Below are 25,815 nucleotides of genomic sequence, written 5' to 3' on the forward strand. Positions count from 1 at the left end.
CAATCCCCAATTGGAATTAATGAAGGTAATTAGCATTATTTCGCGTAAAAACTCATTCATTACTGAACAAAATCCACGCATGAAAAATTCAATTGACAGTTGGATTACATAAAAAATAAACTCAATAAAATCAAAAGCCAACACTCATAAAAGAAAAAAAACTATTATTAAGCTTCTAACGTGTGAAAAATAAAATTTAAGGGTGGAGATTTTATGGATATATATATATATATATATATATATATATATATATATATATATATATATATATATATATATATATATATATATATATATATATATATTTACTGGGGTGATCCCATTACCATAAAACATAATCAACAACATAAAATTAAACCAGCGACCAAACAGAATTATTCCACAGACCGAAAACCATCAATATGGTACTTCATTCACTAAAATTTGAGAAAGCTACCTCAAAATATTGATGAATAAGAACATGTACTTGAAACGTTCCCTTGAGTTTAGCCTTTTTAACACACCTTGCAATTCTTTCCTGTCAAGTTGAGGAAGATCACTGCAATATCTAATTCACACCCTTCCAGTTCCGGAGACTTCAATCGAACGAGTATATCTACATAAAAATATGTGCATTGTGGAAAATTGAAATGGTAAAAATCAAGGAAAAACGATTTTGGGTTACAATTAATGAAAAAGAACTCAAACCGGAAATGATTTAAGAAATTTATCTTTTCTTCTCCTAATCAATTATATTTTCTTCTCCTAACAATAAATTTATCTTTTCCACCTAACGATGAATGGTTATATATAAACTAGAGGTTCATATTTACTGCCTAATTCTCATTGATAATTGTCAATACATATAATTGTCAGCTAAAAATTCGTTACTCCAATAACTACTGAAAGCTTCTCCATAGAATATTATAGTGAGTCAGAATTCAATATCTAAAACAAATTCATGCAGCCTTTCAGTTACACTTCCAGTTTCTAGCCTATGCCCAATTATATTTAAAAGTCTTAAGAATGAATTATAGTTCCTTTTGTAAAACAATCACCCGATTGTATCCTCGTAATAAAAGTTGTCAGAATAATAATAGTTAACTTTATACTAGAGAGAATTATCTCAACTGCATCATGATAAACTAATCAGTATGAAATGAACTACAACTTAATTTAGAAATTACTATTTAAAACTTCAGAAAAAAATACTTGTAAAAGAAGTGTATAAAAATATACCATATTGTTATTAAAAAAAACCTTGTTCAATAAGCATCCACAACAAACTGTTGACAGATCCGGATGGGGTCGAATCACCAACCTCTCAAAGCCAACTATCTACTTAATTTGAAATTAAATTAAAATAGCATTCACAACTTTTGTAGATTAGGTCAATGAAACATGCATTGAGCGCTCTACCATTTTGAGCTTACAGAACTTTCAAGAGAAACTACAGGATTTATAACGCAGTCTTTCTGCAGAAAACATAGCTATAATCAAAGTTTTGCAAAACATAGAATAATTCCTAAATTCATGAAAATAAATGGATCAAACATTTAGTTAAAAAATATTTCAACCCCTCCTCAATGTTCAAATCAAAATACTCTTTAACAAAATTTTCTCACCTTGGAAAGAAAATGCAGAAAATAATTCACAATCTTATGGAGAAATATTAACAACATAGCACTTCTTAAAACACTCTGTTCTATCTTATGTTTATTTAAAAACTATACAATCATGAATAAACCTTTTTAATTGAGTGAAACTCGTTAATTTTTAATATTTGTACTCCCAAAGAAAGAACATGCGTAAGAAAATGTTAGAAATCTACAATACATTTTTTCTCCAACAATTTCCAGATTAGGTGGCTATTTCTGTTCTCAACGAATTTCAAAAGAAGGCAACTGATGTGGCCAAATCACCTCTGTAACATATATTTAGAGAATATTCAAGCAACCCATTTGAACATTAAGAGCACATCATACACATACTATTTATAATATAGTTATATAATAATATTCATACAAGCAAACATAAACGTTAAAGATAATGGCCAATCCCTTGAGAAATTGCAATTTTTTTCTCATTCCACAACTTTCAAAATCCTGTTATTACTAAAACTTCAAACACATAATTTCTGATACCACAAGTTTAATTAAAAGAAAAGTATAATTTTTATATGATTAATAAATTAAATATATCCTCTAATATACATTTTAAATAATGTTTAATAATCATTGATTTAATTATTATTACTATTATAATATAATATAATAAAATATAATATATATATATATATAATATTAATACTAATAATCAGTACATTCTGCATAACAATATTTTTACTCACAACAAATCGACCAATTATCTAATATCACCTCACCTCTCAAAAAAGTTTCGAGCAATTGAAGTTGAATAATGTTTAAAGATCTCGTTGAATTCAAAATAAAACGATTATTTCCAGCGAAATGAATAAAATACATGATGAAAAAAGGACTTCCTTTCACACTTTACATTATCATCTTTGATAACTCATAAATATTGCATAATTGAGGATCAGGGCCCTTGCATGAAACATTAATCCTCATTTATAATCAAGTAGTAATTTAGGATCACATAAAATTCTAACTTAACACAATTTCCATTATAAGTGCACACATTAACATCTTTGACAAGAATCCCCAGTTGGAATTAATGAAGAAGGTAATTGGCATTATTTCACGTAAAAATTCATTCATTACTGAACAAGATCTACGCATGAACAATTCAATTGAAAGTTGGATTACATAAAAAAATAAACTCAAAATAAAAGAAAAAAAATCATTACTAAGCTTCAAATGTAAGAGATAAAATCTATGGTGATCCCATTCCATCCATAAAACATAATCAACAACATAAACCAGAGGCCAAACAGAATTATTCCAGAGACCGAAAACCATCAATGAGACTTTATTCACTAAAATTTTAGAAAGCTACCTCAAAATATTGATGAATAAGAACATATATTTGAAATGTTCCCTTGAATTTAGCCTTTTGAACACCTGAAACCTTGCAATTCTTTCTAGTCAAGCTGAGGAAGATCACTGCAATATTTGATACGATGAAACACTGTTCACACCCTTCCGGCTGCGAAGACTTCAATCGAACGAGTATATCTACAGAAAAATCTATGCATTGTGGGAAAATGAAATGCTAAATGTCAAGGAGAACAGATTGTGGGTTACAATTAATGATAAGAACTCAAACTGGAAATGATACTCGTAGTAATGGCGTTGCAAAATTTTAAAAGTTAACAGATGAAAAAATATCAATAAAGTGTTAACTAGTAGTTTCGCCTTTTGATTAGTTATTACAGAAGTCGACCGGAGGATCAATGTTGTTGTTACGAATCTATCATCCAAGCTGTTAGATATTCCCAGTAAATAAAAGAAAACGGTCAAAAAATTATAATTAACAACATAATATCACTTCAATTACTAATTCACCATTTCGAGAGATAAACTATAGTGATTAATTTTTCATATACGAGTTACTTGTTTCAATGTTTGCAATTGCATTGATTTTGTTAGTTTTTATTAGTATATTGACTATGTTACCAAAAAAGAAAGGCGTTATTGTAAAGGTAAAGTTAAATTGATAAATTAGACGATACCTTGTTAGTTCGATGACGAAGCGAGTCCAGTGGTGGTGTATCCGTCGCAAGAAAGAGTGAGAGAGGAAAAGAAAAATATAAAGAAAGGGAGAAAGAAGGAAAAGGAACACAGACACACACACCACCACACCAGAGGGAGAACCCGGGAATTCCCGTGCGATCTCCCTCAAAACCCACAAATAATTTTTCTTTATTAATTTGTATTGACCTGCCATGCAAGCGCACCTGTCATGGCAAAGGTCGATTGACAAAATTCTCCATAACCACTTCATCCCCAAATATTCAAACTACTACATACACCGAACCTATCCCCTCAAGAATCCTCATATAATTTCTTTAAATCCGAATGCGAAGAACTCCACACAGGAACGGCAACTATGAAGCGCTGCACCTGGTAATTTTGTTCTGGCGATCTGCGCTATATTCATCGAGCCTTCACGAAACAAGCAACACGAACACGATCATCACACCTCTGAACGGTAGATCGGTGACACCGGGCTTCAAATCTTGGAAAATCTTTAATCAAATAAGACACGTAAGTGATAGAACGTACGCAAGAAAATAAAAAGAATCGAAAAGTAATCGTACCAATTCGTAGGAAAAGCACGATTGGCGAGTAGATCGGAATCTGATCCATGTCAAAACCAGGTCACGAATAGGAAAACCGAACTCTTGAGACGTGGTACGTACGAGAGGAATGAGAGAACTTCTGAATTGAAAATAGGGGAAACGCACCAGTTATTATATATAGGGTTGTTTTAGTCGAATGAACGGTTGAGATTTCCAACTTTAGACGCGTGATATTCTCTGCAACAGCCAGATAGTGTTGGTTAGATAATCCCTTCTGACTCGTGCTTGGTTGTTATTTTTTTTTCAAGTAATAAATAAATAGACTCACTAATATCAGCATACTCTATCATCAAACAACGATATTTTAAAAGTTATTTAATATTTATATTAAATATAAGAGGGAATATAAAATTTCGAAAAGAGATAAAACAAATTATAAGCCAAATGATTTTTTTTTTAAATTCATAGAGATAAAAACAGCTTTTTAAGTAATCCTCTTAATATTCAACAACCACAACATATAGCAACGTATTTATTAGTATTTAAATGAAAAACAAAATAGAGAAAAAAATTAAAAAAAATTCTTAAACTTTAAAGAATAATATAATTATTATTTCAGACATGCAAAACCTTTTATTGGTTGCTTTTAGTTTTTATAATTTGATAAAGATCAAATATTGTAAATTTATGATGTCAACGAGTAATTAAATTCGAGTAATAAGTATCAATTTATGATTATTTGTTTTTTTTTTCGTAATTGAATGATATATGGAGTGTAATTAATGATTTCATTGACATTAAGATTTCAAGATACACACATGACCATGACCATTAAACTAAATCAAATATCTAATGACAAGGGCCAATAAGAATAAAAAACTGATGAATTAAAGCAATAATTGAAATTAATAATAAGCAGTAAAAGGAAAAGGACTTAATTAAGAGATGGAAAAAAGTTTAGTGTCATTTGAAGGTGGAAAAGAGTTCTTCATTTTGATTCTAATAAGCTCAAGATGAGATTTAAAGTATAAATTTGAGAACAAGTTAGCATGTGGTGAATACGTTCAATTTCTTTTTGTTCTCTTGTTATGGTTGTTTCCATTTGAATAAGAAAAATAACAAAAGCATGATTTCCTACAAGTTTATCTTAAATGAATGAACGGTTAAGTTATATTTTAAGGCTTTACCGTAATATTAGGCTATTTCCGTTATTAAAATTTTTTTTATGATGTTTATTCTATCATATAATTTTGTTTCAAAGATATTGATTTCTTTTAGTGCATAATATCAGCTGAAGGTCTAATTTTGCTATTTTTCTTTTATAATGCTATAATTTTTTATAGATTTTAAATTACATCAATGGTATAAAATTATTTGAAACCATTATGTTGTTTCAAATAATTTTATACCATATAATATATATTATACATTCATTAAGTATATTATTTTTCCAAAAGTCATTAAAATTAAAGAATAATATTATTAGTGATTGAAAAAATAGTCACTAAATTAGATGGAAATTGGTGACTAAATTAGATGGAAATTGGTAACTAAATTAATTACTTGTTTCAGTCACTAAATTAGTTATTAAATTTATAGTTGATTTTGTTCAATAAATCTGATTTTTGTTACTAAATTGATTACTAATTTTGGTTACTAAACTAATCAATAATTTTGTAACTAAATCAGTCATTGATTTCAGTCCCTAAATCGGACATTGATTTCAATCATTAAATCATTGATTGATTTTGCTGTGTATTAGTGACCAAAGAAATAATGATCGATATGGGTCGTTTATTAAATCGATCACTACTTTCATTAGTGATGGATGGTAATATAGTAATTGAAATTTTGGTCAATATTTCATATTTTTCTTATAATGAAAAATGAATTTAAAAGAAATATGACCATAGATAATTTTAATTAAATCTATAGATAAAATAAAATTGTATATAGAGATATTACATACAAACTTAAGTGAATATTATATTTAAAAAAGTTGATAATATAAATCTTGAAGTACGTCTTGCTCATTCTATTTGGTTACCCTATTATTCTCCTCTTGTGTCCTAATATTTGTTGTTTTTCTTAAAGTCTCTTATTCATTATTCTTTCTAAGATTTTAGTGTTGTTTTCCTTGAAGACGTTAATTTGTGCCATAATAGTTGTTATAGTTCATACCTTCTTCATTATGTGATTAAACTTTACAAATTTAAAGTTTATTTATACCAAATGCTAGAAGTTGAAGTGATGGCATTATGTGATTAAAGAACAAGGTTGAAATACAAGGTGAACTAATAAGACTATTTATAAGCTGCACTAACACTCACGACTGAATCTCTGTGAGTTTGTTGTATATTGCTTTTTGCATTATTTTATTCTTGTAGAAAACTTGCTCTCTTCCCATTTCAATTAGCTTTTAATTAACTATGAAATTCTATGGCAACTATCAAACCTAATAGGAATGTAAATTTTGACAGGGGAACATGGATCCTAAGTAATGGTCATCCAACAATCGTTGGATAGTCAAATAATGTTGTGTTGTCTACATTACTTTAGTTTCTGTCCACTTGAGATTGTGTTAACATCTTATACAATAGTGCAACGAAGGGTTATTGCTTCGGTTGTTTTGGGTTTATGACCATGGTTCCTGAACCGAGGTATATACAGGTGAGGCAAAATGGGATAACCTTTTTGCCTCGGTTCTGAACCAAGACAATATGTGTGAGTTTTTTGCCTCGGTTGGTTTCGAACCGAGGCGGTAGATGCCTTTTTTATTTTTATTTTTTTCAGAAAATGGGGACTTTTGCTTTTCAAAATATTTTCTTTTTCTTTTTTATTTGGGACAACGGAGGCGGCGACGAAACAGCCAAAGGCGGCAACGAACGGCCAAAGGCGACGACAAACGACTGAAGGCGATGATGAACGACCGAAAACGGTGACGAACAGCCAGTGTCGATGACGTACAACCAAAGGCAACAACGAACAACTAGTTCGCGTGAGAGAAGTAGAGACAATGGCGACGATCGGTGGTGGAGGCAGTGGCGACGACCAATGGTGGAGGCAGCGGCAACGACCAACGGTGGAGGCAACAGTGACGACCAATGGTGGAGGCAACGACGACGACCGATGGTGGAGGCAGCGGCGGCAGAGCGAGTTGAGGATGGTGAGTCTGAGGTTAAGTTTGTTTGGTGGGAGTTGAGGATGGTGGTGGTGAGAAGGTTGTGGAAGGGGAGAATGCAAGGTCTGATATTTAAAAATCGAAGAAGCTATAGGGATCTAAAGACAACCGATGCCTAAACCTATCATAAAAAATTCAAAAAAAAATTATAAATGGCAAAAAAAAAACTATAAGGATCGGTTCATGGTTAAACCGAGGCATAAAGGTCTTATGACATCGGTTCAAATGGAACCGAGGCAATAAAGGCTAACAAAATTGATTTGAAACGTTCAGATCCAGAGGTTGTCAGCTTTTGGCAGGACATACTGCCTCGGTTCTGCACAGAACCGAGGCAGTAAGCCTATTTTGAAAAAGTTGGCAGGTGAAAAAGCTAATTTACAGAAGGAAAGCAGAGTTTTTTGCCTCGGTTGGTCAGAGAACCGAGACAGTATACCCTTTAGACATCAGTTCCAATTGAACCGAGGCATATAATTTCGCAAAAATTACGAAATTGCCACCGTGTTTTGATACGCTTCGGTTTCAAAAAAACCGAAACGTAATGTGCGAGTTAAAAACCTCTTTTTGTACTAGTTATCTTGTCATGGTTCTTATAACTCTTATAAGAATGTGTTGCTTAAGTTATTTTATGGCATTCATACATTCATCACCATTTATTTAGAGATGTTCCCGTGGTGTGAATGTTTGCTTAATTATAAGCTCTTGACAAATTGTGAAAACATGTCGACTAGCAAACTAAGTGCCATTACTAAACACATGCAAGACTATAAATCTACACATCGAAATGAACTACTTAATTTTTTCTATTGATTTTATGAATAATGGTTTTGGTTCAATTCACTTTGTAAAGTATTCAATTTTGACTATTAGGAATTTAAGTAGGTGGACTAGTTGTGGTAAGGGATCAAGAATATTAATTCTCCATTTTTAACAATATTGTGAAATGATATATTATGGGTACTTTCGGTTTCTACTTGTCACATTTGTGCACATATCTCATATAGTCCTACTTTAAACTTTCGATATAGTGTTTATCTTTTGTTGGACTAAGGACTCACTAAATATATTGACTTAATGTGCTTTCCCAAAAGCATCACGTACTTTTTTTTTGTTAGGTTGTGGGATTTTGACAATGATTTTGAATAAATGTGTCATGTAACCCTATCATTATTTCATGTCAAGTAAGTTTCCTTTTAAGGGACTTGATCTTATTTGTGTAAAATGGGCTTTGAACATAATAGAAGACTTTTCAAATGAAGAAATGAAACTATCAAGTAAGTTGTTAAACCAATTCAATGCAGTGTTCAGTGGTGTGCCAATGAATATGTTTTCATTGAACCCATTCGATCTACCTAAGATTGGGGAAAATAGTGCTTTAAAATAACTAATTGAATCTTATGATCCTACATAGGGACAACATTTGGAACAATGTAACTAATTAAAATCACTTACAGTTTATTTATGAAAATAAAATGTTACAAATTTTCATATCAAAACCTTGTTTACAACAATCACTTAAAATGTTGTTTCACAAACTCCCACTATTCAAAATAGCACTTCAATTACTTTCCACAACTTATTTAATCTTTCCCAGAGTCCAACATAAGACACTTAATCAGGCTTTCATTTGCTACTTAGGTTAGAAAAATAAAAATGAATACAAAAAAGATTAAAACTACTATTGTGCAAAAGATAATCTAATATTGAGATTTATGGGTATTATTCTCAGCTTTCGATACAGACATAGTATATTATCGAGTGATGATGAATCAAACGATTATCATCAAGATCATGCATCTACAACACTTTTATTGAATCCTTTTTCACTTACACTTGCCATTTCATATTTCATACTTGGTGAAACAATCCGTATAAATCATCCATAGTAGTAATTTAAAACAAGTATTTTAATAAACACGAGCTTTAGGAGGGAATGATTCCACCTCATTGTCCAACGTGTTCATGTGCACTGGCCTGTAATCTAACCGGACCTTCTCATTCTCCCAATATCTGCAAATCATGCACAAAAGCTCAGCTAACAAAAGCAAAGCAACTCATAAACATAAGTATCTATACCGTCGAAAGTGTGACGGTAAATCCGGCAAACCACATGCATGTCCGTTTTTTGAATTCTGTCACAACTTCAAATTTGATGGGGTTTACTAAATAAAAGACAGCAAACACACTGAATTACATAAAGGGTTGTCCCTTCCTGCAATGAAAACTAAACTACCCAGAGACGGAGGTTCTTCAAGAAAGGATAACTTAAAGATGGTACGTATACCAGATAGTGTCAACTAATACAACTGGTTTTGTTGATTGCTTGACTTCTCTACTAATACAAGAGATTAAAGACGCAAACTCTGATGCACTTAGAATCCACAGGATTGTGTACATTAAAAGCATCAGGATTCCCACAAGAAATGAAGAGAACCAACGCAATCCAAATATCTACTCATGTAAATAGCAAATTAATTGAAACATGACTTACCCCAAAGTGTGTTTCATCCAGTTTCCATCGTCTCTTTTCTGTAAATTAAAAGCAAGCACCGTATTCAATCAGACCCACTATTCATATTAATGGGGTGAAATATATACAGCAGGTTATACTAACCGTAAAGTCCTCACGGGCATGAGCACCTCTACTCTCTTTTCTTGCTTCAGCAGAGTGCATGGTGATGCAGGCATTAATCAAAAGATTTTCCAACTCAATGGTCTCAATCAAGTCAGAGTTCCTGAAAATATTGAGGCATAGAACTTTTAAAATGATGGAACAGATTTGATTTCTTGAAGTAATAGGGATCCAAGTGACATAGGCCAAAGAATTTTTACCATATCAAACCTCGATCCTCCAACTTGACTTCATGGAAGCTCTCCCATGTTTTATCAATTAATTGACAACCTGTCACAAGGTACATGATATTCAAAGAGAGAATATAACTATAGGAGCAGAAAAGGTTATAAGTGTACTTTGGGCATAGGAAGGGGATAAGAAGAACAATTATTATTGATCAACAAAGTACTACCTTCTTCTAATGTTTCTTGGGTACGGAACACAGCCGCATTGTTTTGCATTACTCTTTGCATATTCAACCGAATTTTGGAAGTTGGCAATGATCCATTTGAATTTCTCAATTTGTCCAGCCAAGCAATTGTTTTCATACCAGCATCTTTCTCTAAAGGCTTTTGTTTATCTCCTGCAAAATATTAATCAGGTGAATTTTTTTCACTTCATTTCAGCCTGCACAATCTATTTATAACTGAGAATGAATCTTGCCTGGTCTACGGATTTCTGCAACTCTATTTGCACAAGCTCTACCAAAAACAACAATGTCAAGAAGTGAATTTGCACCAAGCCTATTGGCACCATGAACTGAAGCACAGGCTGTTTCCCCAGCAGCCATTAATCCAGGAACTACTGCATCTGGATCATTACCTTTGATAGTAACCACCTAATTAAGAAAAAAATGTATATTAGACCAATTTTTTTTTTCCATTTTTTTGCGTAGTTTAAATAAAAATTTAATGAAAATATAACAAATTCATAGGACAAGATAGCATGCATAAACCAAACAGGTAATCAAGTATGCCATAAACCAAACACGTAATCAAGTATGCCATAAACCAAAATTAATAAAATATATCATTATTTGCAATGTGACAGACGCAATGACATACATATTCAAATTCCTGGAGAAGCAATTTGAGAAATAAATAGATTTCTGCAAGAGTCTCCCTCATAGATAGAAGTGAAATGGAGTGGTGGTAGTTAGTTACAAAAAATACATTCATACATACATATAGTAATGGGAGTAATGTAACGCAACAGGTACAAAATGATTCACAAAAATATTAGAAAGACATTTAGGTACCAACATGACTTCCTCAATCACGGTTTTCGGATAACTTCATACCACAAAAATTTTCAACACATAAGGATGTCAAACTCAGCTTTATATCCGTTTCTAACTGTTTCTATGAAGTATAGAAAACAACTAAAAGTTTAGGTGTCTAGTGATAAATTAAATAGAAAATTGCTTTAATAACAGAATAATCCAATCCATTCTGGCACATTCTGTCTCTTTTGTGTGTAAGGTACATAACTACAAGCCAATATAAAGGTTGGAGTCGTCAAAATAAAACCAAACAATTATCTGTTGTGGTATGTGTCCTTCTCAACTATTGTGCATCAAGCAAGCGGAGAGCAGTAATTTATAATGGTAGCAAATATTTGCTCTAGAAAAAATATTTATAGGTATGACAATGACTAATTAAATTTATTTTTCATTTTTTAATTTGTTTCTCATATTTTCTTTTTCTTTCCTTTTCTCAAATGGAGGTTAAACAATTAGTTTTAACATTGTACCTCTCCATGATGATTTGTGGGAATACCACCCATGTTATAATGCACTGTTGGCAAAACAGGAATAGGCTCCTTAGTAACATCCACACCAGCAAAAATAGCAGCTGTTTCAGAGATACCAGGTAGTCTCTCCTTGAGAACTTCTGGGGGTAAGTGATTCAGGTGTAGATAGATGTGATCTTTATGGGGTCCTGCAAAACAATTTCCATGGTCAAATTAATTGTCCAAATTAACTAGAAGGTCAAGGTTCAAGAAAATATCGTGCATATCTAGTTTCTAGAGGAAGACAACGTCCCACTAAAATAATATAGCCACAATTATATACAAACTAACAGCACAGTTATAGTTAGAATATTTTTTTTATCAGAACATAGAAGTATTAATTTAAGGCCACCCATACCTACACCACGGCCTTCCCGGATTTCCATAGTCATTGATCTGGAAACGACATCTCTTGATGCAAGATCCTTTGCAGTAGGAGCATAACGTTCCATAAACCTCTCACCCTCACTGTTCCTAAGAATCCCACCTTCACCACGAGAACCTAGAAGGTCCAAGAAAGAAAATGAGAAGCAATATATGTTTCGACTAAATTGGCCAACGTACATAACTGTCATTACAGTATACAATCAAAAGATAGCCTATATGCAAATAAGAACTAAGACATTCCAACCTTCCGTGATAAGGCAGCCCGCTCCATATATGCCTGTAGGGTGAAATTGCACAAACTCTAAATCCTTCAAAATTTATGACAAGAAAATGTTGAAACACTTGTTATATAAGATTTCAGCATAATAACAAAATTTGCAAAGCCTAAAAATATACCTCAAGTGGGACCCCAGCCCGTGCAGCCATGGCATTGCCATCTCCAGTACATGTATGTGCTGAGGTGGCGGAAAAATATGCTCTACCATAACCCTGATGCAAAACAGAAGATTAACACATACATGTTCACGACAAGTACAATTATAAACTTCAATGTCTAACATGCAAAAGAAAATGATGTACCCCCGTTGCCAAAATTGTTGAAGCTGCTTGGAAACGATGTAATGTTCCATCCTCCATATTCAAGGCAATCACTCCTTGGCAACTACCTGTATTTCAAACAAGGAAAATTTGTTAACTTTATCAACTCCTACACATACACAGTCAGCAACATCTTTTCAGCACTGCAAATGTTTAAACAATCCAGTGAGCATCACAAACAAGTAACGCCATATTTGTACATATGAAGGACAGGTGATAGTTGTGAGAAAAATAAGTGATGAGAACATATAGCCAATTAATCTCAAGTCTTAAATATTAAATATAAATAAAAAAAGAAGTGTATACTTTGGTGTACCATTCATAAAACTGGTCCTATAACTGTGTCATGTGACAGAATTTTTAATAATTTTAATTACTCTTGTTCTTCTCTCACCAGTGTTGCTGCTTGCGTTCTAGTCATAATATGACCAAAGAAGTCAGCAGGCAAGGTGAGAAGGAAAGCTAAATTCTTTAGATTTCCGGGATATGCACAAAAATATAAAGTTTCAGCTTTTACTTTCTACAATAGCATTGTATTGGTTAACTCTAATTTCAAGATTAGCTGGACAAAACAGGCAACCATGTTTGCAATTGAACCTTGAAATTGCTTTCCTAGCCTGTGGACATACCAACATAGTGAAGTATTGTTCCTACAATCCCATACTTTCCTTTATGTGCCTTTTAGTAGCTATTATCGTGCAGAAGAAAAATTGTGACCTATTTATCTTTGTATTATAGCTTTGGCAAAACTGTAGTTCATTTCCTCTGTCAATGATACAAGAACTATTTCGAATTTGGCGGATTATTAACAAATGCACGAATACTTGAACAGTATAAAGAAAAGATGAGACTCTAAAATGCAAATGTGGATGCATAAAATCCACTTGCAGGATATAATTCTCCTGCAGCACAGTGCAGGAAACTTTCTGGTCGTCCTATGCTATTAAATCCTTTCCTGTGAATGCTGATACGCTGTGCAATTAATTGATTGCAAATTGTTCGGAGAAAGAAACTACTTTCCAGAGAACCTTACCATCACTGTTCATTAATAGATCTAGTGCAAAATATTCCACAAAAAACTGGGTATTATGTCTCATAGCTTGGCCGTAGAGAGTGTGCAACAAAGCATGTCCAGTTCGATCAGCAGCACACGCACAACGATATGCCTGACCACCTGTGGTATAGCAACATGAAAAAAAAGAGTCAAAATCAGAACTCTCAGATAAAAAGTGATAATATTCCACCATCTGCATTTACCTTTTCCAAAGTTCAAGCTCTGACCACCAAATGCACGCTGGTATATTTTTCCATCTTCAGTTCTTGAAAATGGCAGTCCATAATTTTCAAGTTCAATGACTGCTTTTGGTGCCTCCCTACACATATATTGGATGGCATCTTGGTCCCCTGCAGAACACGAAGCTTACCTTTTCATATCCAAAAAGGAAACAAAAAAAAAAACGGACAAGACAAGAGTCTCTACTTTCCATGATATTCATAACAGCAAAACTAATCATCTTCTTGTTATATGAAAATTTTGTAGGACAAAACGAAAAAGTTTAAAGTTTTAAGGTAGAGTAAGTTCCTACCAAGCCAATCACTTCCCTTGACAGTGTCGTACATGTGCCACCTCCAATCATCTTCAGTCATATTTCCCAATGCAGCATTTATACCACCCTACACACAAATTTGTTGCCATGCATGAGCATAATCAGTATATTCGATTCAGAAGAAAACGTTGGTCTGGTTAGGCCGACTTAATCCACTTTTGAGCATCAACCAGTACTTTAACTAACCATGCAAACAAATACAACATAAAGATAAGGTAAGAAAAGAAAGAAAAATCCTCATTTATCATTGCAAAGCAATAGCCAAAATGATGTCTTTCATCCCCTAAAAGTGGTGTCAAACAAAGATGAGGTGTTGTGTTAAGTGACCAAAAGACAATAAGCGGAATACATTACATCAACTATCCCACTATAAACAGTGTAATATCAAATTTAAAACATGCCTAAAAGTTTGTGAGTGGAGATGATAAAATGAAAGAAGTTATTCAAGTTACCACAGCTATAGTCATCTAGTTAAAACTAGGGGTGGTCAAAATGATTGAACAGAATGGAATTACAGTAAAATTGTACTAAACTCTAAAAGTGGTTCAACGAAACGGAACTATATGATTGTTCAAATGAATTGAACTGCATTACAGTAAAGATAGTTTGAGTGAATCAAAATGAATTTACTCTGAATTGTTTTTGAATTACTATATGAATTGTTTGAACTATTACCAATGGACATATTATTTTTAAAGCATATTTTTCAATCATAGAAGTTATAATTCTGTTTAGTTCAAATAGTTCTATTTAAAGAGCAATTCAATTCAGTTTTCTTCCAAAACAATTAAATTTTTTTACACAATTCAATTCAGTATCAATTGATTCAATTCAGTCCTTTTTAACAGCCCAAATTAAAACCACGCCAATATCCCTCATTCGGTGGTCCATAAAAGGATTAATTTAAAGTAAATAATCAAAATTGAGGCCCATTCTAGCTATAGGGCTAATTAGTTCCAAGAAAAATGTGGAAATAACATTCAACGTCGTTGAATGAGTGTATTTCGTCTAAACCAAATTGCTTCTCATGTCATGATCCTCTATGACCAACAAACTGATTTTATTATTACTACCTTACTAAATGAATAACTTCACATATGCAGACAACTTGTGCCACAACTATAGCAACCGAAAAGCCAAAAAACAAATGAAGTCGATAAAAAGGTAAAATCCTGAATTTCGACAAACAAGTAACATGCATTAACACGTGGAAAGTGGGAGAAGATCTCGCACCTGAGCTGCAACAGTATGCGAACGAGTTGGGAAGAGCTTCGTGATGCAAGCAGTGTTGAAGCCATGTTCGGAAAGTCCAATGGCGGCTCTCAACCCTGCACCCCCAGCACCCACGACAACCGCATCGTACTTGTGATCGACCACGTTGTAGGAGGAGTTTCCACCACTCTGCACACACACAACGACCAAAAGAACGCCGTTTACAAAACAAAATTTCCATGAACGAATCGGAAACTGAAAATGGAGAGACAGAGTGAGAGATTTGACGGAATTGTTCGCACAGAGAAAAATCTTGACACGTGAGATCTCAGTGATTGGTGATTCGCACGAGCCACGCACCGCCACATTTCGAAGCACACTTTTTGTTCACTCTCTTTTCTTTCTTCTACCCCTTGCCAATGTTCTGTTTATTTTCCAGTGCTTTTGGTGTGTTGTTCTAATTTGGTAGTGTTTTGGACAAGTAGCAAAAGCATGAAATTAATTTTGATATTGAGTTTTAAAGTGATTGAAATTTAAGCCAAATTAGGAAGAAGCAGAATGCGATTAGGCAAGTAACGCAGGAATTTTCGGTGAGGGTTTTGGTTGTTTGGAAAGAATGCATGGATATATTGGAACGTGACTATCACGGGTAGGGTTGCGTAAGGTAATATGAAAAAAAAAGTGAAGTGGTCCACGTAAGATATTTAAGAGAGTGACGCGTGGCAAGACCAGAGTGTTTGTGTATGGAAAAAGCGAGTGTGGGTGGTGTTCTTTATGCCACGACTGACATGATATAGATAGTCCACGTAGCCCTGAAACGCACCGTAGCATCCCAAAACTAGATATGATCATATGGATTAAATGGAGAAGGAATTTATTTTATAAAAACTGTATTAATTTTTTTTTAAAACCAAGAGGAAGAAAGAGTCAATATCAAAAGCTAAAGCCACGAGATTCTCACCTAAAATGAGTTACTTACCTTTGATAAAAGTTGTGATCTAATATATAAATAAATAAAGTCAAGCAAATTCTTATTATCTTTTAGATCTAAATATTCTTTAAAATTCTCTGAAAGAGACTTCACAAAGTAATTCTTCCAAGGGTAACTCTCTTCTTCTACACCTTAAAATAAAAGTAAAATAAATTGTTCTATGTGTTGGAGTAATTGCGTCTAATTGTCTCAATAGAATAGTTAATTAAATATGAGACATTTATTAGTAAACATAATTCTTCAATTAGTTTTGAAAATAAATTTTCTCCGCATATCTTATAATGAAATAAAAGTTCAATTTGAAAGTGATTTGTTGATGCAATTCTCAAAAACAAAATATTTTTACCTTTTTTTACCTTTAAAAGGTCAAATTATGTCGGTAAGGCTTTCCCCAGTGAATGGTTATATAGCAAAGTTCTTTTAAAGACAGGTAACAGATTTAAAAACTATTTCCGTAAAAGAAATTGAATTTGTTGAGTAAAATTATGTAAACATAAAAAAAATTAACTCATTATAAGTGTAACACCTCGCGTATTGATTTTTCAACATAAAATAAGAAAATGAAAATGTTCATTTATTTCATCATGTTTTACTCAATAAATTCATTCCAATTTAAGGATAGTCAAATACTTAATGTTTATTAATAATACATGTGAAATACAGGCAAAATCATTCCTAACACAATCCTTATTATTGTTATGCATCTAAACCATATGTAATATTATTTCTTCACCAATAATATAAGTTATATCATCATCACAAATGAAAACCAAATCACAAATATACAAAAGGTGAATTTACTTAAAAGAAAAGATAATAATTAAAATTATGAATATATGACTTTCAATCTTTCAATAATTAATAAATAACACATAATTGAATAGCAATTATTATCATATCATTTATCAACAATTAATTTACATGTAGTCTTGGCCTAAGAGGTTCAATCAATAACATAGTCCTTACACATAGTTTACCAGCTCATATATAACTTTTCATTACTCTTTTAGGGAGCTTTATCGACAAGAACACACTTTTCGAAAAAAGTTTCACTAGTCAAGTACAACAGTTTCCGAAAGAGTTTTATCTAACAAGTATACCTCTAGAACTACTATATCAAGTGTCCTCACCTTTCGTTGAAATTTCTCATTTATACCAACATATCACATATATGGACACATTTATAATAAGACTTTCTCTATTTCATATTATCAAACAACCGTATAAATTACACCGTATAAATTACACCGTATAATTACATGCAATATAAATATCACATCATATCTTTCAACATATTTTAATTCATAACATGTTATTAAATCATCAATATCACCACACGTGATTTCACACTCTAATTTGTCATATAAATGTAAATTTCAGTGGTTAAATAAAGAAAGAGAAAAATAGCATTACATAAACAAAACTTCTTATTACTTTCGTATCGTAATGAATATAATTATAAAACTTTGTTGTAATATTGTGTATATGGAAGTTATTCAAATTATTTGGAAAGACTTTAGAAATTGATAGAAAATTTTAGGTTTAATAGCTAATTTAGTCCTCACTTTGGTTGAAAAATCTCAATTTAGTCCCTCGTTATAAAAGTGTTTTACATTAGTCCTAACTTTTAAAATAGTGGGTCAGATTGGTCCCTTTCGTTAAATATAAGTTAACGAAATTAATGGATGATGATGTGACACAGCTTAAAGCTGATGTGTTAGATTGGTCCCTCGTTAGCTTTAAGTTGTGTCACATCATCATCCATTAATTTTGTTAACTTATATTTAACAGAAAGGACCAATCTGACCCACTATTTTAAAAGTTAGGACTAATTCAAAACACTTTTATAACGAGGGACTAAATTGAGATTTTTCAACCAAAGTGGGAACTAAATTGGCTATTAAACCAAAATTTTACATGATTTTCTTACTAATATATCTATTTTACTTCAAAAGGTCAAATTATTTTAGGAAGACCTTGTCCCATGGATTATAATCCTAGGTACCATAATTAATTATATTTCACTGTGTGAAAATTTTTCAGAGGCATGTAACAAATTTAAAAACTATTTCGCTGAAATAATTTGAATTTGTTAAACAAAATTATGAAATTTAATATAATTCTACACATTCTTCTAATAAAATAATCATTCCATTCTTTCAATGACGTAATTTGATTTTTTACACTTTATTCCTTTTTCAAATTAAATAAGTTATTCCATCTTTTTACCTATTTCTTGTCTTTTTATAACTTCTCGCATGCTAAAGAGAACATTACAATATCGCTTGTAAAAAAATTGTTTATTCTAAAAAAGATAGTGTATTTAAGATTTATTAACTTAAACCCCATATTCTTTAAGAACATTGAGTATCTTACTACGTTCATCTTCTAAAACCACTTCTTAAAAGTAAAATTACTCCTTTTGAAAACAATCAAGCAGCTAGCAAATCACAAACATAAGTTCAACTATATATAATTATAGATAAACTTGGAACTCACTAAAAAATGATAAACTAAACAGACTTTTATCATTTAAGTTTTCTAAGTATTGGAAAGAAGGAAAGCTAAACAAACATAGTTTTATTTTTTATTTTCTAAAAGCATGAAATGGAAAAGAAGAACTAAAAGCAAAGAAGATCTAATAATGTTGCAGGCAGTAGATGGTAAGAGAGTTTGCAATTTAGATGGATGATGATGTAGCTTGGACTTTGATGGGTAGACCTTTGGGGAAATCCACATAAGGGTATACAAAAGGTTCATCACCTTCCAGAAGTTCCCAGTTGTAGTTCAGAATCAGATGGTGGATGAACACCGCCATTTCCACCTTCGCTAACTCTGACCCTGCACAATACCTTGATCCTCCTCCAAATGGCATGAAGTTATTATCAGCTTTACCATTACTCCCCTGCAACTCCAACCAAAATACATATTAATACAGGCTTTTACTTCTTGCACCCGTGCAATTTCTTTGCACACTCCCTCAAATTTTCTAAATTACCATTTTACCCTCCAATCACTTCTGAATTATATATTTTGGAATTCAATTTCTGGACCATGTAAAATGTATTCTGAAATGAAATTTTCCCTATTCTAGAAATAATTTTCTGAAATGATGATTTTTTTCTCTTCTTTTTCCTCTATAATGATGACAGTGATGATGGCATCTTTTCCTCTTATTACGGGGTACGATAAGTAATTGTAAGAGTAGAAGAAGCAATAGACATATTAGAAAAGGTGTAAGAAAAAGGTAATGAATGAAGAAGGTTGAGTGAGAAAAGAAAGAAAAAGGAAAAGACAGAGATGCACGTGGGATGTGAGAGGCCCACTTGCACACGGGCATTCATTTATAATGTGGAAGGACAGAGAGAACAGGGCCATGGACACACGTGCACAAAAAGAGGCGTGTTCGGCATCCACTGGGACCCACTACTGTTCCCAAGATCCTTTCATCTCTCTACTCTACCAACTCTACTATTCTCCCTCTTCCTTTCCTCCGTGCCATCTAATTTATTCAGGCATCAAAATTAGAGGTTTTAACCCAATCATTATCTCAGACTACCCATTTTTAATTTTCCATAAATCTGTACTTTGAGCTTCATCATTATGAGATTATGATTGGTTAAACATAGAAAATGTTAAAGTGGTTGTAAACAGTGAGTGAGTTTTAGATGAAACAGTTGAATGTTTTTTTTATTATAACGTGGAAGCTATAATATGAAGAGAATCTGAGTGCAGTGGAAGTATCTATCTGGTTATGACTAAGTCAACAAGGAGGATCAAAGGATGAAGCATTCTTTTCAGTTTCGTCAAAGCTGTACGGCGTGTCTACCTCATGTGGGGGCCTGATTCTGAAGCGCCGAATGTAAAGTGTTATCATGTACTATAAAGGAAGCTACAAACCCAAGCTAAAAAACCTACCTATAACATAACTATACAACTACTTATATTCTTTTTTATTCTACTCTTTCATCTTTCTTTTAAAAAAAGAGATAATATTCAGTAGGAAACAGAAGACTGATGTGTTTTATTCAACAAAAACAAGAAACAAACAAAACCTATATATGGTCCATGCGCCAAACATGAGACAGATAGAGTAAGTAAAAATATAATAGAATGAAAATGGAAAACGATTTATTAAAGAAAGACAACAAGAAAAATAGAAACAGGATTGAAAACAAAATATCATAAGAAAGGATATCCGTGAGCCCTACTTAGTTTTTCAATACCTCATTTCTCTCAAACATTTTATTTTCTTTCTATTTAGTCTTCCTATTTTCATTACTTTCTTTTCTTCTTCGAATGGCATATAGGGTTATGTGAATGTTATGAATTAGGGATTTGATTCACGGGCCACAGCTGCCATGAATGGAGTGATTGCATGTGGTAATAATGAGCTTTAGAAAAATAATGATGCAAGGCGTGGAAATGAGTCAATGGTTATATATATATAGAAGTTAATTACCTGCCATCTCCATGGATTGAATTGGTGAGGTTGGTCAAAGTGTTGAGGATCGAAATGAGCAGCTGAAATCACCGGAAGAACTTTCCACCCACGTGGAATGTCATAACCTTTCAAACACAAACACATATTTTCAATACACATATATGGTTTTGGATTTCTGGCACCTTTCTCTTTTACTATAACACTTAAGCCAACCTTTCCTCTTTCGTTTTCGTTTCTTTCAACCAAATATGTACACAAAAACAGTGAGATACTGTAGCATCCTATCCTATTTCTCACCTTTGTACCGAACATCCTTAATAGCCTTCCTGTGAAGATACCTCACAACATTCCCTAGTCGAAGTGTTTCGTTCAAAACCTTCCCAGACACAAAGAAAGAGCAATTTATTATTAACGTAGAATCATTCATTGCACACGTGATTTGCAAACACGTTAATGTCGGACTTCATATCCACCATATATATAGATATATAATACTTTTTAAAAATAGAATAATAATTAGTATTGTTACAAAAAGAGTCACAAAAGGACAGAAAGATAAAACCCCAATTTGTTTATCATATATGTGACACTTACACAGTGAGTAAACTCCATTTTTTTGTAATCATCCCAAGTCAATTCAACCTCCCCTGTCTTCTTCTTGGAAGTGACTATTTCCACGTGTTCCTCCTATTATTTTTGAAGAAAAATAAAAAAATAATAATAATTGGCCAGGAATAAAGTTAATCTTTTGAAATTTGTGGTTGCAATTGTCCTAAGAAAATATTCCACGTATCATAGATCATCCCGGTGCATGCTTACCGTCAATTGTTGCATAGCTCGAGGACAACCCGGCAAGAAGTAAATAGCTAGAGCTATGGCTACCGACGAGGTTTCATGGCCACCAAAGAGCAAGCTCAATATCAAGTCAAGCATTTGCTCATTTGAAAGGTTTGTATTAGTCACAACCCAGTTTAGAAGATCATTTTCTTCCTCCACTGCCTCACCCTTCTGGACCCTCTTCGCCCTCTCTTCCATTTTCGCCTCTATGAACTTCAGAATGGTGGACCTAGCCTGTACAACATACAGTAAAAGGAAACCTTACCTATTAAAAATTCAAAAATCAAAATTAAAAACTCATTACAAGTGTATTTAATTATAGGAAAAAGGGGTTCTTTAAAGCACTGATATTAAATAGTAATTGACCGATATTGCTACCTTTATTGCCTTTCTGTATGCTGTTCCGGGCAAATTCAAAGGAACAAGAGATACAACACCCTTCATGAAAGAGACGTATTCTGTCTTCAATTGTTCTGTCTCCGGTTTACCAGGGTCCAAACTCATGATTTGTTTCGCCATTAAATTGAAGGTGAACTGCAATAATAGTTCAGTGACGAAGTATTATGCGTGCTCTTTGAGTAACACCGAAAATAATAACAAAAGAAAACTAGTAAGCGATCAGTGATAAATAGTTACCCTTCTTGCTTCTTTTTGAGCTGATATTGTAGAATTATGTTTCCACGAGAAAATAACACGACGGGCATGGTAATCGATGTCTTTGAATAGATGAAATCGGACCCTGGAATAGCTGAGAAAGTTGAGTGATATGTTCCTCATGTCTCTGTGCATGTCTCCTACTATGACCAACATAGACCATTTTCCAAGTACTCCACCGAGGCTCTTAGGATAACTAGCCTCGAACAGCTTCCCTTCGTTCTGCATTATGAATCTATTGAGCCCTGCATCTGCTGACACTATGGCTGGCTCCCCAAACAAGTTTGACCTGTAAATTGTTCCATACCTGCACATATATATCCAACAATTTTAACTTGTTTTTGGTTCCAATATTGATGTTGTGTGTGGGGGTAGGGGGGCTTACCTTGCTATGTGATTCTCCATAAACTCTCCTAGTCTAAGAGCTTGGTAAGTCCTCAAATACCCTATGGTTTCCCCAAGGAGGGGCCACCCCGTATGGCCAGGGGGAAGATTAAGGGTTGGTTTCTTTCTTTTGGTGAAAATGAAGGTGATGACTATAAGAGCAAGGATGGAAGAAAGAAAACAGAAAGTCAGATGTGAGTCTGACATGGAGTAGCCTGTCTGATTATTTCTACTTTCTTCTCTTCTGATTCTCTCTCTCTCTCTCTCTCTGTGTGAAGGAAACAAAAAAGAAAAAAGAAAGAAAAGAAAGTTGCATGTGTGTGCAGTGCGGAACAGATGAGGAAAAGCTTTCACACTTGGTGAAAAGGAGGCTCCATTTTTTAACTTGGTGAAATCACAAGAGCAGGTGTTCCAATGGGATCAAACCTAATGAAAGTGTATAGCCAAGAGGGTGCTTTTATAACCTTCTCTTCTGTCTTTAAGCAGAAAAGGAATAGCTGAAAGCAGTGAAGAAGTAGCCTTTACACTTGGAAAACATGCACCTTACCAATTTACCAATCTCTATTTTTATTTATTATGCTTGAATCCGATAATTACGAGGTATATGTATACACCACATTTTTATAAATACGTATTCAAAACATTCACAACATTTTAAACAAATAGCAAGTAGTGGTACGTGATGGGACCATTGTTTTTATTGATTCATTAATCACAATTTAAATACATTTATGATTACAATAAAAAAAATGTTGATATGTTTATACAATAATTAAGTCATTAACTTATTAATCACAAATTTTAAAAGCACAGATAAGATCATAACCAAAAAATAGGGTTTTGTCTATACAGTAATTAATATAAATAAAAGTATTTATGGTATAACTGAAAACAATTAAGTCTACAAAACAGGGACAGTTACAAAATATTCATAAATTTCTATTTTTGGTGTATATATTCCCTTTTTGAACATCTCAGTAACACTAACGATATTACAAATCAACATAGGATAAATAAATTTTTAGCTAATCTTGTTGAGATATTGTAGGAATTTTAAGATTTTAATCAGTCAAAATTTTTGAAAAGTTTTAAATTTAATTCCTATTGATTTTATATCTGTATATAAACTATTTCTAAAAACCTTAAAACAAAACTTTAAGTCATGCGTGGGTCTGGTCCATAACTTGCCTAAATGTGTAATTTAAATTTTTTTTTGCCTATATACATAAATCTCATTTCATTTTTGTCTATATACGTAAAAAGTCAAGAAATTAGTATCTAATATAATATATTATTGAGTAATTTAGTCTCAAATCTATTTTGTCTTTTCATGTGATCTTTTTTTTAATTACATCATTTAAGTCATTAATATAAGTTTGTATGATTTTTATAATGTTTCTATAACTAGATAGAACATGAAACTAAAAACGATTTAGCATTCTTAGTATAGTAGCTTCAAAATGTATATAAATAATATTACTATTGTAGGACTGTCCTAATATACAAAATATAATATATACGTTAAATTATCCACCCTCTAAATATTCATAATAAAATTACTTGTATACATTAATAATTAAAAGTTTTATTGGAATGAATTTTGAGATAGTTTAAATATATATATATATATATATATATATATATATAATAATAATAATAATAATAATAATAATAATAATAATAGGTGAAATTAAACATGTGTAGACATCTTTACAAATAGATGTTTATTAGAATTAGATATTTATTTTTCTTAATTTTATGTACAAAATTAAGAAATTTGTTTATACATATTAGTAATATAATGCATAGAAGTAAGAAATTTATTTATATATATTATAATATGGTGCAGATTTGACTTTTGAAATAGTTTTATATGTTTTGGTTTAAAAAAAATAAACACGCAATAACATTTTTTAAATTATAGCAAATTTATAAATTTTGCTTGTTGATAAACGAAAGTCTATTTTACTTAATGTTTCGGTTGATAAAAATCTAAAATTTATAAAACTTTTATTTTTTTTAATTATTTTATTTGACTGTAGAAGTATAACTTCGATGTCTCAAACATCAAAGTGTGTATATTATATATATATATATATATATATATATATATATATATATATATATATGAATTTGCTAACCTATTCAATATATTTTAAAAGGGTGTATCAAATTTTAATAGACAAAAAAATCTCATTTATAAAAAAAGAAATACTTTAAATACAGGATATTTTAATAATATTTATTTTTAATTTAAAATAAAAATATAAAAATAAAATCAGAAACATTCATCTAACTTTAATCTTAATTTTTCATCTGGTAACTAGATAGAAATGGTGAAATGCTGGTTAGATTTTACTAAGAAAACCTAATCATTTTGTCTCGAATGATAATATTAGGTAGAACATTAGCCATATTGCCACTGAATGAATTTTATTGCCATAACTTCCATCAATTTTTCATGATTTTCTACTGTGATTGATTAATTTTTTTGGTAAGCATAAGTAGACTAATATGTTGCAATGGTAGAAAAACACTTTTAGCTTATTTTAGCCCATGATTGAATCTTATTTTGATGTAGAAAACTGTCACACATAATTTTAAGTTAAAAATATTTTTGGTGCTGAATGTCACATTTTTTAATTTGAAACTTCTAAAAAAATAGGTTTTAATTTTTATATTTGTAATTTTTTTTGTTTCTATTATTCGTTGTTGTTGTCAGATACTTTAAGATTAACATGAACTTATTATTAAGTGTAAAAATCGTTTTAGAATTTATGGTTAAACATGGTTTTGTCTTGGGAAATTTGTGAGTTGATCCGTCATAAAGTACCGAGTACAATTTGTTATCAACATGAAGGCATTTCCAAATTGTTATTCATTCTTAAGGTTCCAAAATTGCAATTGAAGCTTCTATT

At 32.0% G+C, this 25,815-nt stretch overlaps 2 protein-coding genes and 1 long non-coding RNA gene across 3 annotated transcripts; all 3 read right to left on the minus strand.

Annotated features, from left to right (window-relative positions):
* Window positions 1–328: 328 nt before the first annotated feature.
* LOC124826512 (uncharacterized) lies at window positions 329–4,378 on the minus strand. Its single transcript, XR_007027870.2, has 3 exons — window positions 4,220–4,378; window positions 2,956–4,147; window positions 329–595 (listed from the first exon to the last, which is right to left on the minus strand). It is a non-coding gene; the product is annotated as an uncharacterized LOC124826512 (long non-coding RNA).
* Window positions 4,379–9,060: 4,682 nt separating this feature from the next.
* LOC124826513 (succinate dehydrogenase [ubiquinone] flavoprotein subunit 1, mitochondrial) lies at window positions 9,061–16,201 on the minus strand. Its single transcript, XM_047299347.2, has 16 exons — window positions 15,890–16,201; window positions 15,609–15,776; window positions 14,355–14,442; window positions 14,026–14,172; window positions 13,802–13,942; window positions 12,751–12,836; window positions 12,568–12,660; window positions 12,416–12,479; window positions 12,143–12,286; window positions 11,746–11,933; window positions 10,657–10,831; window positions 10,406–10,576; window positions 10,212–10,281; window positions 9,994–10,114; window positions 9,871–9,908; window positions 9,061–9,389 (listed from the first exon to the last, which is right to left on the minus strand). The coding sequence occupies exons 1-16, from the start codon at window positions 15,953–15,955 to the stop codon at window positions 9,287–9,289; spliced, it is 1,863 nt and encodes a 620-aa protein (XP_047155303.1). The 5' UTR covers window positions 15,956–16,201; the 3' UTR covers window positions 9,061–9,286.
* Window positions 16,202–19,035: 2,834 nt separating this feature from the next.
* On the minus strand, window positions 19,036–23,336 carry LOC124826501 (cholesterol 22-monohydroxylase CYP90B51-like). The gene is made up of 8 exons (XM_047299333.2): window positions 22,899–23,336; window positions 22,496–22,820; window positions 22,238–22,393; window positions 21,842–22,093; window positions 21,617–21,709; window positions 21,320–21,398; window positions 21,041–21,147; window positions 19,036–19,483 (listed from the first exon to the last, which is right to left on the minus strand). Exons 1-8 carry the CDS (start codon window positions 23,102–23,104, stop codon window positions 19,259–19,261), a joined length of 1,443 nt encoding a protein of 480 aa, XP_047155289.1. The 5' UTR covers window positions 23,105–23,336; the 3' UTR covers window positions 19,036–19,258.
* Between the last annotated feature and the right edge of the window lie 2,479 nt (window positions 23,337–25,815).

Source organism: Vigna umbellata, chromosome 1 (assembly GCF_029865625.1).
Source record: "Vigna umbellata cultivar VRB3 chromosome 1, Vumbellata_1.0, whole genome shotgun sequence".
NCBI classification, from domain to species: domain Eukaryota; kingdom Viridiplantae; phylum Streptophyta; class Magnoliopsida; order Fabales; family Fabaceae; genus Vigna; species Vigna umbellata.